The sequence below is a fragment of the Mytilus trossulus genome, chromosome 4, assembly GCF_036588685.1.
Source record: "Mytilus trossulus isolate FHL-02 chromosome 4, PNRI_Mtr1.1.1.hap1, whole genome shotgun sequence".
Lineage (NCBI taxonomy): Eukaryota > Metazoa > Mollusca > Bivalvia > Mytilida > Mytilidae > Mytilus > Mytilus trossulus.
In genome coordinates this window covers 34,885,113-34,905,806 of record NC_086376.1, presented here as the reverse complement: position 1 = coordinate 34,905,806, position 20,694 = coordinate 34,885,113, and the positions used below count along the sequence as shown (strand labels likewise).

At 31.8% G+C, this 20,694-nt stretch overlaps 1 protein-coding gene across 1 annotated transcript; it reads left to right on the top strand.

The window, feature by feature from the left end:
- The first annotated feature begins 12,369 nt into the window (after positions 1-12,369).
- LOC134713876 (glycosyl hydrolase YngK-like) lies at positions 12,370-15,922 on the top strand. The gene is made up of 3 exons (XM_063575161.1): positions 12,370-12,390; positions 13,349-13,391; positions 13,848-15,922. The coding sequence occupies exons 2-3, from the start codon at positions 13,349-13,351 to the stop codon at positions 15,254-15,256; spliced, it is 1,452 nt and encodes a 483-aa protein (XP_063431231.1). The 5' UTR covers positions 12,370-12,390; the 3' UTR covers positions 15,257-15,922.
- The last annotated feature ends 4,772 nt before the right edge of the window (positions 15,923-20,694 follow it).

Below are 20,694 nucleotides of genomic sequence, written 5' to 3'. Positions count from 1 at the left end.
AGCTTAATTGTCAAAATCTAATACGATTTCACTTTTCATACAGTCTGAAAGTCCGGATTATTATTTTGATACATTGTAAAGTGATATTAGCCTATTTGAAATGCCTTTCATAAATTAACATAAAAACTTCAGAAGCCATATTAAATAAGAAAAGATTCGATAATGTAGGTTAGACTTCATGCATCCTTGATTACAAAAGAAAATGATATAAACTTCAGTTACTTTCAAACAAAATATCCATATCTCAAGTTGGTTGGGATTTTAAAAATAGAGAATAACCGACACAAAGAATAGAGGAAAAGGGAACAAAAATATACAGAATAATTGATTGCTAGAATATATAGAATAGTGGGCACACAAATTTTAAGAATAGAGCAAATGGTCTTAGAATTAAAGAATTATAAAATTGAGAATGGAAATGGGGAATGTGTCAAAGAGACAACAACCCGACCAAATAAAAAAAACAACAGCAGAAGGTCACCAACAGGTCTTCAATGTAGCGAGAAATATCCGAACCCGGAAGCGTCCTTCAGCTGGCCCCTAAACAAATATATACTAGTTCAGTGATAATGAACGCCATACTAATTTCCAAATTCTACACAAGAAACTAAAATTAAAATAAAACAAGACTTACAAAGGCCAGAGGCTCCTGACTTGGGACAGGCGCAAAAATGTGGCGGGGTTAAACATGTTTGTGAAAGCAAGATAGACCCCATACTAGCCCTCATATATGATTTTCACATTTATAAATAAATTTATATTACCTTGAAGCAAGACAACCTTTTTAAATCTAGGTGAAAGAGAGAGAGAAAGTGAAGAATTTAATCTATTGTCTCTGTATGTATTGTTTTAAGTGTAGATTTTAATATTATTTATGTAGAATCCTTGAATTATATATTTTTTCTTTTCAACATTTATCTATTTTAGTAAGTATCAATACAGTTCAAAGTTTCCGTCATGACATGTTTTACTGTAAGTTCAATATTTATCAATTGATTATTACAACATGTTTTAAGTACGAGCGTACCGACAAAAACAATCTGTCATATATGGGTATATAAGAAAACATAGCCTGGATTTATGGACCGTAAATTCAATGACAAAGACTGGATTCGTTAAATGGGCTCCTAATATGGCTAGGGCGATGAGATATGTATGAATTATTGAAACAAATTAATGATGATCGAATTCTTTTTTTTCGCGCAAAGCTCAACATTCAAAGTTTTTGTAATTTCAGCAGAGGTATGCTGTCCGCCGCTGATGCCATTTAAACGAAGTTGCAACTTTAACGCTCTTGTGATGATGATTCTATTGGAAGTAATCTTATCGAATAGATTACAAATGTTTAAGGGAAACAATGCAAAATGTCTTATAACTCTATTTCAATATTGAAACACGAGAACATGGAAATATGATGAATAAAAGTCTTATAATACTTCAAATTTAAAAAACAAAAAGATAAATATATACTTAATAACGTGAATGGCTGAGGTTTACTATAAAACAAGTGTATGTTGACCTTCTTGTTAAAAAAAACTTAACTTTAACTTTATCAAAAACTACCTTGACCAAAAAAATTAAACCTGAAGCGTGACAGACGGTCGAACCCATGTACAAACGTGAAAAAAATAATAATTCTTCGTGGAGCATAAACAATAGTTATACATGCATAAGTTCAATGCGTTGCTAAACATCAAAATTAGATTAAACTCGTTTCATCTTGCTTTAATGGTTTTTTTTCCTTGAACATGCTTTTTTAGTGCGAAAAAAATGCCTTTCAATAGGTATTTAAATTCTTGTCGTTTTATTTTAAAATACCAGTAAGTATGTCAAATAACATAAGAAATGCTTACATATCGTGTATTTTACATTGTCTTTTTAATTTAGAAGACAATTCTTTGTTTACATATTGTTTTGTATAATGACTACAAGTAGTGTTATTTTATTTGTTTTGTCACTTTTTACCTATTTTCTTTTTTTTTTAATTAAAAGAAAATGTCCGTTTTTTGTGAAGTTTGAGGATTACTTTCCATTTTTTTTTCGTTGCATCCTAAATTCGAATATAAAAAGAATTATGATTGGGATTGTGTCAATTTTGATTCTTGACTAATACTTTATTAGATATTAAAATTCATTTCAATGATAACAACATTTTTGCTTTTACACCCTGCACTTTCCAAGGTGGAGGCTAGACATTTCATTGTGTTTTATGCTATTTATCAAAGTTGAAGCCATTAGTTGTGAGTTTACATTATAGATATTTCTAAATGTTGTTCCTTGGCATTACGAGCGAGTAAAGCTTTACAAAGCAGCTTCCTTAGAAAAAATCAACAAATCGTTACGTAAAAAGCAAAACAGGTTAGATCTTACAATGTCTTCTCCTTGTGTACTGTTTAAAACAATATAAATCTTAGAGCATGCAATAATTTACTAATAATCAAGTTCATAATTTGTATTATTGCATAGCAATATGATATTTCCCACAGGAAGTAACCAAAAGTTAGCGTGCAAGAAATTCTAATATTGCACTAGTGCAATGAATCTTCAAAGTTCATGACGTCAACAACGACAAAATCTTAGTTTAAACAAAGTTTTACTTTCAAATATTATATTGCTATTCAATAAAATGGTTATCATTTGGGCTCTGGTGGTGTAATTTTATATTTCAGCTGGATGACGCGTTGTCAATTTAGCTCTTGAAACCCGACTTTATCCATTTGACATTATTACGATTCTTATATGCCAGTATTATTTTAATAGACAATGTATCGACTAGCTGTTTATTGTACTTTTAGGCTTTTGGTAAACTTGAAACTATTGTTAAAAAAAGAGGGACGAAAGATACCAAAGGGACAGTCAAAATAAATTTAATTAAATTGGGAGCCACGGGGAACTTTTGTAATATGAAAAAAACAAATCAATTATAAATACGTCTGTAAAGGCCAGACTGTATAAAGAAAATTTCAGAAGTTGAAAACTTATTACCAAAGATAACACACACACACACAAACACTAACACAACAATACGAAATATTTTATGCATACAAAACAAATCCAGAGGTAAAAATCTGTCGTCAAGGACATTTCGTCACAACATTTATGCCAGCGTCACCCTGTCCCGATTTTTACGCTGATAGCAACACGATTATGGAAATTTTCAAAATCGGGACTGATCGTATCCAGATCGGGCTATTCGTAGTGCCATCTTTAACCATCGTGAACCATCGGTCACTTTTTCTAGCCTTCGGGAACAACTTCGGAAAGGGTTCTAATTTTTTTAACATGTTGAAAAATCCTCGAAGGTGCGTCCGATGTTGATACATAAACTATTTTTTTAGAAATCAAACAAAACATTCAGTAACTGGCAACACCGTTAATATTGTCTTTAGAACCAGCAGGTAGAAAAATGAGCAACCAATTTCCTGTGTATTATGCTATTTCAAAAAAAAACAAGTCCATCTGCATGACCTTGACCTTTGGTCTTGAACGTAAAAAAGTCAGATCATTACAAGGAGGAACAATATACCAAATGTGGTTAAAATCTTTTAAAGCATATAATTTAAATGCATTGTAAGCTGTATACGACGTCTTTTAGGCATCGTATGGCCATCGCGCCATCATCGTACTCAATCGTGTAGCCTTCGTGATCCATCGTGTAGGCTTAGGCTGAGATATGAATCTAAATACCCGTCTTCGGTTAATCTTCGTATGTCCATCTTTTGCTAACGTATATAATTTCATATTTATATTCATATCGTATTTATGGTTAAAAAAAACATCGTATAGACTTTGTTATTCATCGTACTTGCTTCGGTCACTTTTTTGGTATTTTAACGAGGTCGGGACCAACATCGTACGAACTTACAATTTTCGCATTCGGGTGTCCATCGTTTATAAAAAAAAAAACGGGACAGTGTGACGCGGGCATTTATTAAAACATAAGGGTTAATGGTGCCTTTTTTCAGGAGCCTAAATTTTATATTGAAAAATGAGTAAAGAAAATCTTTCAAAAAAACAACTTAGCAATACACCTTAAGTTTTAACATTTTGGAGTATACGTAGCGAGAACTTTTTTAATTAATCAAATTATATATCTACTCAATTATAATGACTCATTAAAACATAATTTCACTTGATCATACAATAATTTTTTTTGGTACTTCTGTCCAAATTTTTCCTCTAATTTTTCGGAAATTTAAAATGTTCTTTCAATGGAGATGACAATGCTCAATCAAAAGTTGACACATATAACAGTTCCAATTGGAATTCTGCTACACTAAGTAAATAAACTTGAAAATATTGAGGACCGTACTTTGACCTATATTTCTTTTTTTTTTCTTTTATATATATTGACTTGAATGGAGAGTTATCTCATTGGCACTCATACCACCTCTACTTATATCTATAGAAATATGCAGTTAATTTGAGATCAGTTCTAATGGTTATTTTCATGAGGGATATTTCAGTCTATATTCAAGACGGCTAAGAAAATTTATCGATCACAGCATATAACATAATATCATGGTGAATTTTCAAAAGAAATCAAAATGAAAGGATTACTAGACGATAGAAATATGTTGATGCCATAAACAGATGTGTACATGTATTGATTATATAACGCCTTATTTATAAACCATGTTTTATTTAACTCCTTCAGATGTCTTTAATACGCCCATAAATATGCATTCACTGTCAATGTTCTGTTATTTTGTGTTTGTCATTTTCTCACATGTCATATAGAGAAAAAAAAATCTGGACTATTATTAAATGGTGTTATTGGAATCCCGACCGGTGTATTAACTTACTACCTCGCTCCTTCCTGTGTGAATATTTTGATTGATAGACTGTGGGCTAAACATTTTTTTTTTATCTGTTTTAGTTACCTATTGTATCATAAATTATTCTATCTGTTCAATTTGTAATTCAGCTTCTAGTTTATGAAATAGACCTTTGCTAATTATCATAGGATTGAATGTTCCTAGAAAGTATGTTAAAATTTGTCTTTAAGGCTACCTCATTCTTAACTGTGATTCTGGTATGTTTTTTATGAACAAAATAACTGAATAAACAAATTTTACCTGTAGCCTTTCTTTAAATAGATGAAAGTTTGACATGTTTTTTAATTCCATCTAAAACAACCGAATTGATTTCAGATAGACTGATTGAGTTGGTGTTAAATTAAAGGCAATTTAATGAAGTCATGACAATTCCACCAAATGTGTACAGAAGTTTATAATATAGGGTTTCGGTTGTAATCATTGGTGCTTCTCTCCTTATAAGGAAAGGTTATAAGATCCTTGTTGAGGGTCAGATGGTCAAATCAGATAAATATAATTTAACAGTAAAATGTGCGAATATAATTTTTAAGTTTTTTTCTGTATGCAATATTGATTTAAAAGATGGAAATAAAAATTAACAAATTTTAAAATGTAGTAAAATTTTATACAAGATTGAACTTGAGTTAGTTTTAAGAAAATGATTAAAGAAACATTTGGAGTCTCCTGTTTTCTCATTTGTAAAAATAAACTAAAGTGTATCATAAATAATGTAATAAGTAATCTATATGGTTATATTTTTATATCAGAAATTATACTGTCAAGTTATAATTTTAAGTGGAGTTCTTATTTAAAGTCTCCTGTTTTCTTGTTTGTAAAATTGTACTAAAGTGTATCATAAATTATATAATAAGCATATGGTTATATTTTTATATCAGAAATAATACTGTCAAGTCATTATTTTGAGTGGAGTTCTAAGTTTTTGTTGACTTTGAAACTTAATATTTCACACCAATAAAAGCGTTCAACAGAATACCAATTTCCAATGTAAAAACAACAAAAACAGTCATAAGTATCAAAGAAAATTCAAATTTTTCATGAACCCAGAAAATTGAAACTCGACAAGAAATGAATGACAGAAAGAAACATTTTGTAAATTACTAACTTATATATTTTTTTTAAATTTTCATAAATCATTTGTAAAAAAATCTCAGATAAATTCAAACACTAGTTGCTGACATATCATTTCAAGAAAATAATGGATTTATTGTTTGTAAAAATAATAACGAGAATTGTCTTAACAATATTTATTTCCATTTTACTAATAACATACAAAATTTATGATATAACAATTAAGGCATATGTCTATGAATTCAAAAATAATTCTACATAATTGTAATATCATTATAACATTGTTTGTTAGTAGTAAAATGGAAATAAATATTGTTAACACAGTTCTGGTTATTATTTATGACAAATGTTTTAATTTATGTTTTGATTCAGATTATTATATTCTGAAAGAGAAATACATCAACACAACTACCTCTTGTCTCACTGCTTGATATTCAGCAAGTAATCAATGAATCATTCTATTTTAGTAGGTTTTAGAATGATTTCCTTCAAATAGATAAGTACAAACAATTGTTCTGAACTTCTGTTTTAAACATCTTACGTGTGTCAAGTGTGTGCATCCATTGCCTCTTAGGCACGCAGTGGGAATATTAAGTGTTACCTTTTACCAGTTTTGTGTCCTCACTCTTACTAAAGCTACCCTCATGCAAATTTTATAAAGCACATACACAATACTAAGGAACCAAAACTTTTAGATTTTTTTAGTTCAAACTTGGGCAGTGAGGCATATACCATTCTAGAGTAATTCCCCTGTTCAACTCGAAAAATTGCTCAGATGGAGCAGGGGCATTTGTATCCTCAGTATGCTGAACCCTATCATTTATTGGGATGGGCACATCTATGTTCAAGGACACTTTCTTCTCAATTTCTCAACTTCTCAATAATGCTTGAAGTTCTTATTTAAGTTTTTAGAGGTTCAAACGTTGTAGTTTTTTTTATAAAATCGACTGCTTAAGAACAAACATCAGCATGCTTAGAGTTGCAACATTTTAGAATGTATAGAACAATAAGTTGTCACTTACGTAAAGGGTCGTACGAATCTTATGTCAGGAAAATTGGAATAGACACTTCATTTCAATAAAAAGTCGTATTTCAAAAATTTAGGATTTAGTCTCGTGTACATGCTCAAGTATGTTCTAAAAAACAATCCTCGGATATTCGTGGAAACCAACAGTAGTTAGTAACACTTAGCTTAATGGTCAAAATCTAATATGATTTCACTATTCATACAGTCTGAAAGACTGTATTGTCATTTTGATACATTGTAAAGTGATTCCAGCGTATTTGAAAGGTCCTTCATAAAATTCCAAAAAATTTCATAAGCTTTATGAAATAAGAAATATTTTCGATAATATAATATGTAAGAAATTCATCCTAGATCAGAAAATAAAATAATATCTAAGCCATGACTGGGATTTTCAAAATAGACACAGAGAATAGAGAAAAATGGATAAAATAACAAAAGAGTTGGTTTCTAAAATATATAGATAAGAATAATAGTGGGCACAAAAATTTAAATAATATAGAAAAATGAACTTTGTCTTATCGGGGCCTTTTATAGCTGACTATGCGGTATGGGCTTTGCTCACTGTTAAGGGTCGTACGGTGACCTATAGTTGTTAATGTTTGTGTCATTTTGGTCTTTTGTGGATAGTTGTCTCATTAGCAATCATACCATATCTTTTTTATATTAGAATTGAAAAATACAGAAAGATTATATATAGTTCCCATCCAAGCCCTTACATATGCATTGCAATATTTATAAATAAAACTATATTACTTTGAAGTACATGTATGACAACCTTTTTGAACCTAGGTGACCTACCTACCTAAGGTCGCCACAAGAGAACCTAGGTGAAAGAGAGGGACATGTGTTTTGTTTTTATTTAATGCCCAGGTATGTATTCTTTATTTAGATTTTTAATATCTACTATGTAGAATTCTTGAATTACATATTTTTATTATTATTTGTTTTAGTAAGTTATAATACAGTTCAAAGTTTCAGTTTTGACATTTTTTACTGTAAGTTGAATGTTTATCAATTAACTCATCATAGATACCAGGACTAAATTTTATATATACGCCAGACGCGCGTGTCGTCTACAAAAGACCATCAGTGACGCTCGGATTAAAAAAAGTTGAAAAGGCCAAATAACGTACGAAAATGAAGAACATTGAGATCCAAAATTCTTTAAAGTGTTGCCAAATACAGCTAAGGTAATCTATGCCTGATGAAGAAAAGCCTTAGTATTTCAAAAAAAAAATTAAACAGTTAATTTATGAATATAACAATATCAATGATAATTCATGTCAGCACAAAAAGTGCTGCATTGGTTATTACAACATGTTTTAAGTACAAGCGTACCAACAAATAGTCAGTCTTATATGTTGATATTAGAAAACAAGGACTGGATTTATTGACTATACATTCAATGGTTAAGACTGGATTCATTGGGTGGGTTCCTTTTATAGCTTGATATGACCCCAATCTGTATGCCTTATTGAAAAAAATATAGATGGAGAACTTATATTTTTTTCTGAGAAAAAATTCGACTGATGTCGTTTACGTAAACGCCCTTGTGATCATGGTTATATTGGAAATAATCTTGTCGATTAGATTGCAAATGTATGAGAAAAGTATTGCAAAATGTTTAAGAACCCTTACTCATTATAAAAACACGAGGATATCAAATAAGAACATGGAAATATGATGCATACAATTCATCTGAAACTTTTAAAACAAAAAACAAAAAAAATATGAAATATGTTTTATATACGTACATGGCTAAGGTTTACTTTGAAACAAATGTATTATGACTTTCTTGTAAAAAAAACCAAACGGACCATCGTATCAGAATCTTCAGAAATGTACTGCTATTGAGTATAGTCTTCTCGTATTTTTATTCGTCCATACATTCCGTATCAAATGACATAAACTACGATACCTGTTGTTTGAACTTTGACAATCGCACAGCGCAAGTGCGAGGGAAGAATAGTGATGTAAGAATGTAAACAAAAGCGAGTGGCAAGGTAAACAGTAATAATAATTCTTTAAGAACAAATAAAATACAACAATCTTTAACAACTTTCATGTGAAAGTTTTATTAACAAATGGGAACGCATGGAAAATATAAAAAACAAAAACAAAAACATAGCTCTATCAGTTCTATAATTGTTCACGTGCTTTACGATTCCGTGGCAATTGTTAATCGGTAAACATCGGCAACAAACTCCAAAATTAATTAACTTGCGATAAAAAGTAGATTTACAAAAAGTACTGAACTTAGAGGAAAATCCAATCGGAAAGTCCATAATCACATGGCAAAATCAAATAACAAAACACATCAAAAACGAAAGGACAAGAACTGTCATGGTGACTTGGTACAGACATTTTCAAATGTAGAAAATGATGAATTAAACCTGGTTGTATAGCGCTAACCCTCTCACTTTGATGACAGTCTCATCAAATTTCGTTATATTTACAATGAAACTAAACAGACATGATAAACAAAATAGTCAAAATATGGGTACAGCAGTCTTCATCGTGTTACAATTTTTAAAATTTAACAGAACACAAAAACAGCTTTCTACAAACACATTCATTGAGTCGCGTGTCTGACGTCAGAAAATAAATTATCGCTTAATGAAATGTTGTTTGTCGTTTATACGTGAGGGACTTGTGATTGAATACAAAAAAGCGTGCTTTGAAAACTTAGTTTTTATTATTTGATAAAAAAAAACATATACATGCATTAGCTAAAATCATTACCTAAACATAAAAATTGCAAGAAACACGTTTTTGAGGAGTGGAGTTTGAGGGATTCTTTCAGATATGTTTGTTCCTACGTCGCATCGATATCTTAAGTTCGAATCTAAGGAAATTATGTGTGAGTGGTTTTTTATTTACTTATAAATGTTACGTATCAAAAGTCATAACAAAGTGAACACCATTTTTGCTTTTACACCATGTACCATCCAAGAGAAGGCAGGGGCTAGACCGCTCACCAACATGTTCTGGTCATACTCATACATGTAGTCGTTATCTGTCCATTAATGTTTACATTTCATTTTGTTTTATGATATTGACCAAAGTTGATGCCATTAGTTTCTTTAATTTATAGATTATTTTTTTTTCATTTTTGTCTTTGGCTTTACAATGAATGTGCGAATAAATAATATCTGAAAATAACAGTTTCTCTGGACAAGGTCAATGAATCATCACATAAAAGTCAAAAATATATTATATCTTAAAAGGTGTTCCCCTTGTATACAGTATAAAACAATCAAAAATGTTACAGCATGTAAATGTTTACCAATAATCAAGTTCGAAAGATTTAATATTATGGCATATTTTTAGGGAAATTAAAAATTTAAAGAACTAGGAAAAGAAAAAAGTGAGACAAAAAAAAGTAAAAGACGTGTTTGTGCAGTCAGGATTTTACTTCGTCAACGCTCTTTTCCCCAAAACGTCACCTAATGTTTTCATTCGTGCAAATACTTGCCATTGTTATAAAAGTGTTTCTCATTTAGGCTCTGGGGGTCAGTTGTACATTATATTTTAGTGATGAAGCGCTGTCAATTTAGTTCTTGAAAACCAAACAATTTATCCATTTTTTATCATTACGATTCGTTTTGTCTTTAAAAGACAAATGTATCGACTTGCAAGTAAGCATAACAGGGACTCGGTATGCAGATTGAAATTCTTTATCAATGTCTTAAAATCTTATTTGTTTTTGCTGTGGATTTGCATTACATTATTAATGTTTTAAACGTTGGCATTAATATTTCTTTGCTTTCAAGCAATTTGCAGTTTACTATTAATCCGAATACTGAAAAATATATAACATAATTAACATTCCTAAATTTTAGTTGAAAATGTTTGAATGAAAATAAAAGTAACCAATAGATCTCAAGTTTTAACATTTGTAGAATACCGAGAACCTTTTAGATCTGTTATTTAAATCATATATCAACTCAATTGTTATGACCCTTAAAAAATTTATTTCACTCCACCTATTCACTAGCTTTATTTTCTGGTAGCTGTATCAGATTCTATATTTTTCTTCACATTTTTCTAAGATAAGAATGTACTTTTAATTAAAATGACTATGATAAATCAAAAGTTAACAGATGCAACAGTGTGATTAGAAATTTGTTTTCTATAGTAGTAAGCAAATAAACTTAGAAATACGCAGTGTAAAAATATTAGACCCGTTCTGATAACCTTCAAGAGGGAGATTGTATTCTATATTCAAGACAGCTTAGAAAAAAATCGATCACTGTGACAGCATAAATCAAAATATCATTGTGAATTTTCAAAAGAAATCAAAATGAAAGGATTACTTGACTGCTTTTATGGCATGAACAGATGTGAACATGTATTGAATAAATGCTACATTTATTTTAGACCGAATTCTTCTTTCCCAAATTTTTTGTTTGTTTTTTTGTTTTTAAATAGAAAATAGCAAAATCGATAAAGGCAACTGTAAAAGAGGGACGAAAGATACCAAAGGGGCAGTCAAACTTATAAATCTAAAACAAACTGACAACATCATGGCTAAAAATGGAAAGGACAAACAGAAAAACAATAGTTCACATGACACAACATAGAAAACTATAGAATAAACAACACGAACCCCGTTAGTAAATATATGCCTTATAGGGACAGAAGAATTCGGTCTACATTAACCATGCTTTATTTAATTTTATAAATATGCATTTATTATTTATCCTCTCTTCTTGAATGTTCTTCATTTTCATAATGTTTATTGTAAAATTTTGAATTTGTTCTTCTTGTAGCGCACGTGCTGAGTCGCAAATCATGACATTGTAAAATTAGGGTTGCGTTCAATATCGTAGCAGATACACATGAATATGTAGATTCGGATTCCCCTCAAAGATGCCGAGTTTAGAATGAATGAGTAGCTAGCCTAGCTGCAAAATATAGATCTAAATAGCAGCTACATGAAGGAAAATAAAGGCAACAGTAGTATACCGCTGTTCAAAACTCGTAAATCCATGGACAAAAAAACAAAATCGGGGTAACAAACTAAAACTGAGGGAAACGCATTAAGCTACACGTTCAGTAGTAAAAAATACGCGGCCCTGTGTATCTACTACGATGTTGAACGCAACCCTTTTCGCACTTGTCTGAATTCGGCATCTTCGGGGAGGGATCAGTTCCTTCGTCTAATATGAAGGAGTGTAACGGATTCACCCGATGATTGTCATCTGAAACAGGTATTGGGTGCGACGAACATCGTGCGGGGACGTTCAAAGTTTATATGAATTGCAGAATCATTATGTTAGAAATACCAAGTTTCGTCTTTAGATATGACAAACATAATTAGCTTACAATTATTAAGTTCAAGCAAGTAAGTCGTTAAAATGATAAGTATTGTCAGGAACATATATTTATATATACTGTTCCCAGGTAAAGTAGATAAGACATACAAACTGAGGGTCAGGTCAGTCACTGATACAGGTAAGATTATTATTACTACAATTTACAGATACCATGTCTTGATCTATCAGCATTATTGTTTTTGTCAGAGATCTCGTTATTATATAGTATGACAAATATGAAATTATAATATTTACAAAAAACTCAATAACAATGACAAATGACAAAGTAAAATGGCAAAGTTTTTGTTTTTGTACTTTAGGCCTGTTTTCAAGTCCTCGCCGGGTCTGCACTTATGGCAATCTGCGTAGTATGTATTTCGAATATCACTATATTAAACGATCTTCGTTGTGATTTCTCTGCAACTGAGGATGTTTTTATTTCATAAGATTTCTTCAATTCCTGCATACTATATTATACTCTAGAGAATTAATTCGCTATTTATTCCAAAAGTCATTTCCAAGCTTCTAAACCACAGGCAATTGTTTCTGAAAGCAAATATATATATATACATTGTGTACTTTACTGATAACGACGGTGTTTAATTAGAATGTATAGGTAATTTATTTTTTTCGGAGACAAGTGCCTGATCTTAAGATGTTTGTTTTGACTGCAATTGTACATATGTCATAATATAAAATATAATATGATAGATGACCTAGCTTGTGGTCGAAGAAATAGTTTTGGAAAAGTAGTTTGATCATAATTCTAAAAGTACATCGTGTATAGTAGATTCACACAAATTATCTAATTACCGATTTGAAACAGGATGGCTAGCCCAATTTTCAAATGTTGGACAATCATATTCCTTCCAAATTTAACTCGCTTTAATCGATGTAAGCACGTTCGCCGAATGGTCGCTTTTGATTATGAGGTCAAACGAATACGTTCTGGGTCCAGTTGTATTCAATAGATCATCGTACTAAGTTCAAAAATATGTAAAACATATACGAATCAAGCAGCTATAAAAGCCCCCAAAATGACACATATGAAATAATATGTATTTTCAATATAAATTTTGTTGGTTTTTTTTTTTTAGATGTTTGGACTATTGTTTTTGTTACCAGTGCTGGTTTACTCGGGTAAGTTCCAGTATGATATAGAAGTGTACATTGGGACATTTCGAACAAAGTTTGTTTTTAGGAACACTTAAATAAGTATATGTATGCCCTTCTCTATGAGCCACAATGAGATAGAATGTCACTTACAGGGAAACTTCCAGTTTGGTTGGTTAATGCTGTTTGATCAGAGATGTGTTGACTATATCAGAAGCCAAAACTCTAACAAAGTCAAACACATACATCTTAAAAAGACAAAGTCTCAATCAAACAGATTCGTATTCTTTTAATCTAACTTGTTTTACCTTTCGAAAGAAAATAAAAGGATTGTTTACAAGTAAACATGCACAAATCCATAAAGGATTTATTCAAATAATCTAAAATTTCAATGAATATTTGTATCCCCAGTCGGGGTTGACCATCACAAATTGTGTTCTATGAAAGTGAAAGTAAAACTATAATTCTTTTATATCCTTACAGAAGATTCGTCATGGCCTGCTAGGGAGTTTAGAGGTGCCTTTGTAGCAACAGTAGCGAATATTGATTGGCCCTCTTCTCGACATTTAACAACAAATCAGCAGAAAAACGAACTGATAAACCTACTAGACAAATTACAGAAACTTAACTTCAATGCAATTGTATTACAAGTACGCCCGGCCGGTGATGCATTATACAGTTCAAAGCTAGAACCATGGAGTTACTACTTAACGGGAGAACAAGGAAAACCACCGTCTCCGTTTTATGATCCACTTGAATTTTCCATTACTGAGGCTCATAAAAGAAACATTGAAGTACATGCTTGGTTTAATCCGTACAGGGCGCGGTCAGGAAGTACTTCTAGTGTCGGTTTAGCACAAAATCACATTGCTCATACCTATCCACAGTACATGTATAAGTATGGTCATGATTTATGGATGGATCCAGGAGCCAGTGTAATTCAGGATCACGCCATTAAAGTTTTTCTTGATGTGGTCACCAGATATGACATTGACGGGGTTCACATAGATGATTATTTTTATCCTTATCCAGTTTCAGGCACAGACTTTCCAGACTCTCATACTTACACATCATATAAACAAGGTGGTGGTAACTTGGGATTGTCTGACTGGCGGCGTAACAATATCAATACGTTAATTCAAAAATTGTCGACACGTATCAAAACTATCAAGCCGTATGTCAAGTTCGGCATTAGCCCGTTTGGTATATGGCAACCCGGTTACCCTCATGGCATACATGGATTTAACTCCTTCACATCATTGTATGCGGATTCGAGAAAATGGTTCAAAGATGGCTGGCTTGACTATGTTGCACCACAACTGTATTGGCAAATAGACCCTCCTGCTCAAAGTTATCCTGCACTTTTGGATTGGTGGTTAGACCAAAACACTCATCAACATCATGTTTACACATCAAACTATGCCTCCGCTGTGTTTGCCAAACACTGGTCTCCCAATGAGCTGGAAAGGCAGGTTCAAATATCTCGTTCAAGAGATAGTCGGAAAAGTTTTGGAAATATCCATTTTAGTGCAAAAGTTTTCGTAGGGAATATGCACGGAATGAGTGACGTTTTTCATGCAAATGTATATACTTCACCCGCTCTTACACCCGAAATGCCATGGCTGTCCTGCCCTAACCCACAGAAACCCTCAAATGTTAAAACACATGGATATAACGTGTCTTGGACCCAAGATACAAGTGGTCATGTGAGATCATGGGCAATTTTCCATTTCATAGCAGAGGTTTTTGGTCTTGTTACTGTGTTGCCTCAAGATTCTACATCATTCGCCGCTACCGAAATTGGAAGCTATGTAATTGTTTCGTTAAACAGGATCGGAAAGCAAAGCACGGAGGAAAGATTTACAATTGAGCTTAGTTTGGTTATAGGTTAAAAGTTTGCATAAAATTTTAGTTAAATTGTATAACACAACAGAATAACGTCTATGATGATCTCTATTCTGATTAGACGGGTATTCTTTAAAGTTTTACTGACGCCATCACGAGTTGATTGGCCGTTTTGTTGAGTTAGGTTCCTATCTCATTGACATATTCTCAATAATTATTTTTTTAATGAGCTAAATGTTTTGTCTATTTTCGAGTGTTTTAGAAAGAATTATGTTAATTCGTGTTCAATTGTGACACCAATCTTTATTTTTATTTTATTTTTGTCATCAACGATAAATGAAAGGGATAAGAGTGTGAACATCACTGTTTTTCAAAAATTTATGATTTATATAAACAATGAGATTTTGGTATCTTTAAACATTTTGCAAAATAAATATATATCTGATATTTATCAAATATTTTGCTTTGCAATCTTGAATTGCTGACTAGAATGAACTGACATCACCCGAAAGAGGGATTCCTTCTGTCTGATTTGCACCAAAACTAGCGGTTATGTATTTGAGATATATATACAGATTCCAAGATTCAATTATAGCAACAATGTTCATGTTCAGTCAACAAGGAAACACAACAATAGGATGAGTTATTATCATATCAATAATAAATCTCATATCAAGACAACAGTTACTATTACCTTTGGATGACAGTTAGAAGCAGCAGTATAATTATATAGTCGGTATAAAATAAGTAATGTGAAGATTCAAACACATAAAACACAACTATATCTTGCAATAAGTAATTTTATTGGTCTATGAATATCTAATGAAAATTCTCATGACCACTTTTTCTTCCTTATTGTTTTTTTTTCTTCTTTAAAAATGATGTAGGTATCATTTTATGGTGTGACATTTCTTATAAATTTCTTATAAATCTATAAATGTTCTGTCTCGTTGTCAACTTATGCCGTGTTTATATATTTTTATATTCTGTTGGCTTTTCTTTATATATATATAACATCAACCCAACAATGTTAGATCTGTAAATTTGCTTTCGCAAATTTTTGGTTCTTCCCTCGCCGGGATTCGAACCCATGCTACTGTGATATCGTGACACCAAATCGCCTGCACTGCAGCCGTCCCGCTAGACCACACGACCACCTGGGCTCTCAATAAAAGAGCTTTCGGTGGCCATATGTTACCTTTCCACGTCAGTTTTAATCTAGCGGCGTACTACAGTACATGATATATAAGGCATGAAGATATATATATATATATATAGTCAAATGCGTTTTGTTTAAATATACTTTTTCTCAATTTTATTTGGCAATCGTCAATGGCAGTCAGCAGGGTTAAAGAACATCAGTTGTTCGACCTGTTAGTCAAATGCGTTTTGTTTAAATATACTTTTTCACTTTTTTGGTCTTTTGGAAAATGTTGTTTGTGCTGTTTTAGACCCTTCTACAACGAAATTTGTTTGACATGCACACGTATAAAAATTGCGGGTTTTATCCAACGCAATCATAGGTTTGAACGTAGTTTTCAATTTAGACTCGTTTATATATATATCATGTACTGTAGTACGCCGCTAGATTAAACCTGACGTGGAAAGGTAACACATGCCCACCGAAAGCTCTTTTTTTTAGAGCCCAGGTGGTCGTGTGGTCTAGCGGGACGGCTGCAGTGCAGACGATTTGGTGTCACGATATCACAGTAGCATGGGTTCGAATCCCGGCGAGGGAAGAACCAAAAATTTGCGAAAACAAATTTACAGATCTAACATTGTTGGGTTGATGTTAAGACGAGTTGTATATATATATATATATATATATATTTAGCTGATCTGTAACAATAACATCTTCATGCCTTATATATCATGTACTGTAGTACGCCGCTAGATTAAAACTGACGTGGAAAGGTAACATATGGTCACCGAAAGCTCTTTTTTTAGAGAGCCCAGGTGGTCGTGTGGTCTAGCGGGACGGCTGCAGTGCAGGCGATTTGGTGTCACGATATCACAGTAGCATGGGTTCGAATCCCGGCGAGGGAAGAACCAAAAATTTGCGAAAGCAAATTTACAGATCTAACATTGTTGGGTTGATGTTTAGACGAGTTGTATATATATACATATATATATACAAGTCTAAATTTAAAACTACGTTCAAACCTATGATTGCGTTGGATAAAAACCGCAATTTTTATACGTGTGCATGTCAAACAAATTTCGTTGTAGAAGGGTCTAAAAACATATATATATATATATATGCCGTTGGCTACTTATGGTGTGTACATTTCCTTTTGTGTTCTGGTCTTTTGGCTTCTTATTTGGGTTTATATTTCCTATTGTGTTCTGTTCCATTGGCTCATTATAATGTGTTAGTTTATATTATGTTATGTTCCGTTGACTCCTAATGAAGTGTATATTTCCTATTGTGTTCTATTCCATTGGCTCATTATGGTGTGTTAAGTTATATTGTGTTATGTTCCGTTGACTCCTAATGCAGTGTATATTTATAATTGTGTTATGTTCAGTTGGCTCCTAATGAGGTGTATATTTTTATTGTGCTTCAATTTTGCTGCGTTGGCTCCTTAGTTATGATCTGTACATGTCTTACTGTGTTCTGTTCTGTTTTCTTCTATGGAGTGTACATATCTTATTTTGTTAATTATGCGCATGTTTCCAGGGACGTCTCTGGTTTCAATGACCCAATATATTCATAACTTTTACAAGAGGGATGTTACATAAATAGAGCTGATCGTGAAGAAGGAGTCCACCACCATTTTTTTTTTTACTTAATAGACTTGTTGGGAACGGTTTTAATTTTAATACATAATACCGTTCAATCGTTATGTCTGGTAGTATTTGGTGATGATTATTACTAGTAATTTTAAAAGAATAAAATTATATTTCTTTTAATTTCTACGTGAATTGAAATGTTGTGCACTTGCACAAGTATATTTCTGGGTTACTGTTGTTGCGTTCCTGACTGAAATCATTAGTCAAATACAGCCATCGATGATGGAGTGTAGAAACGGCATTAGTTTACACTAGCGGGTTAAATGCTTTGACCTTGCTTGCAATGATGATGCAGACGTTATGCTTGTTTTTTGGAATTTAATATGTATACATGATAGGACAGACTAAGCTTGGACCATGTTTGATTATCTTTGTTAAATATATCCATATATCTCCTTAGCTCGAGGTGATTATAAGACATTGATATTATCCATTGCTGTTGTAACCTTATGTTGACCTCTCTATATACCATTTATTAATAAGTTTTCTGATGTTGTCAGACTTAAAATATAAAGAATCGTTCAACTTGATTTAACCTTGTCGTACTTATGAATGTCTATAGCACCACAATTGAATGCTAAAAATGTCTGACACGATAAAGGAAGTTTCATAGATTTGTTTCTGTTCAAATCGTGTTTATTGATATTTTTTACAATGTACATAATACAGCAGAGCACAATACATCTAATCCTTTTAAAATTTAATAATTCCATTTTCTTCTGTTATATCTCATTGATCTTCGGATGTATACCACTCTCATCCGATTTTAGAATACATTACATATGCTTTATTTTAAAGGGGTATCTTTTGTTATTCATAAAAACGGTTCTTACAATCGGATTAAAATTGAGATCTATCGATACTCGTTTGCTCATATCAGCATGCCGAATTCACAGGTCTATATGTTAATAAGAGTGGTAAATTTATAAATTGCCAAGGACCACATTTTGGTATAACCCATGTGACAACGACGCAGAACCTTAAAGGATAAATTACAAGGTTAAGCTAGCTTTAAAACCAGGTTAATCCACCATTTTTACAAAAGGAATGTCTGAAATAATTCAGGAATGCGACAGTTGTGTCCTCTATTCGTTTGATGTGTTTTCCTTATGATTTTCCCATTTATTAAGCTAAAAAAATCGTTTAAAATTTTCCTTGAAGATCGATATTCATGTTATTTTACTTATAACATTAACCAAGAAAACGAAACCTTGACCAATGAACCATATAAAATAAGGTCAAGGTCAAATGGAAAATATCCAGGCAGACATGTACAGCTAACAATTCTTCCGTACAACAAATATAGTTGACCTATTGCTTATAGATTAAGAAAAACAGATCAAAACACAAAAACTTAAAGACCGGGTCTGGGGTATAAATAGAAGCCAATAAGAAAAATGAAGGGAAATTCAAATTTCTTAGCAGGTTTCATGTTTGGGAAGCATTTTTATATTTTACTAAATAAATAATTGAAATTTTTGCTTAATATTAATCTCATAAGTGCAGTACATACTCATGAAAAAATGTAAGCAAAAATAAAGTAATTTGATAAATTAGTTTTTATGTAATTATAAAATAAAATTCATAAGTGGCCAATATTTTGAAATTCAAATGGTTTGATTGACTCACTTGAGGCGGAGCTTCCTAATGTTTGTAAACATAACAGCATGCTCATGCTATAGTAAAAAAATAAATGAATTCCTACCTTTTCCTAATCACAGACAAGATACAATCCTCACAAAGATCCAAGAATATTTGAAACCAAATTAATTCCTTCATATTTACAATAGTCACCACCTCAGAATATTTTTAGTTTTTAAAAAATCCCAAAATATGTTTGAAAATGTGTAAATTGGATAAATGACATAATTCACAAATCGAATATGTTTCTATATCTATTATATGAATTATTATTCCCACATGTGGCCCATGTATGATACATTTGGTAAATTTGGTAATCAAGATCTGACTAATTTAATGACACATTTTGGCATCCAGTCTCGCCTATGATAGATATAGTTCCTTCTTCTGGGATCCTGACGGAGAGCTGCACGTTTTCGTTCTAGATATCTAGGGTCCTGCCATACTCTTCTATGGAAGAGATTAGTCCTGAAATATTTATAGTCAGTTTTTCTCAAAGAAGAGTTTCTTGTGTGTGCCATTTGTACTTCACTCTCCCACCACATTTGTCTGTTATTTTAATGTGTTATGCACGGTTTGCATAAACAGTACGGACATTCTTCAAAGTTTTCATTTTGCTCTATCAAAAATTCTTCAAAATCTTCTGATTATTAGTCTCTTTATTTTCCTCTTTGTTTTCTTTTATTTCAATTTCTGTATAATCCCAGTTATTATGAGAAAATAAATTATAAATAGTTTCTTTTTCTTCTTCTGTAACTTCAAGAGCTAAGATAGATTTTTCTTGATTTACACTGTCGTCCATTTTCAGTTGATAGCATAGATATGACCAGAAAATTTGCCCTCCAAAAGTTTGACCCAAATGCTCCAAGAGAAAGTAAAATAAAAGGAACAACTTGGGGGAAATAAATAATATTTTTTAATTTAAAGATATTAATTCCTGTTTGTAACTGCTCTTTTATTTTGTTTTGAATAAAATAAAATTTTCTCAGTAACAAACTTTTTATTTAGTTGTTTGCATACTGTTATACTTGGGAAATAAATCCTGAGAGAA

Bases quoted from the DNA above. Each gene is read 5' to 3' on its own strand.
- LOC134713876 (XM_063575161.1), top strand. From the start codon at position 13,349: ATGTTTGGACTATTGTTTTTGTTACCAGTGCTGGTTTACTCGG. The intron at 13,392-13,847 runs GTAAGTTCCAGT...ATATCCTTACAG, and splicing joins ACCAGTGCTGGTTTACTCGG to AAGATTCGTCATGGCCTGCT.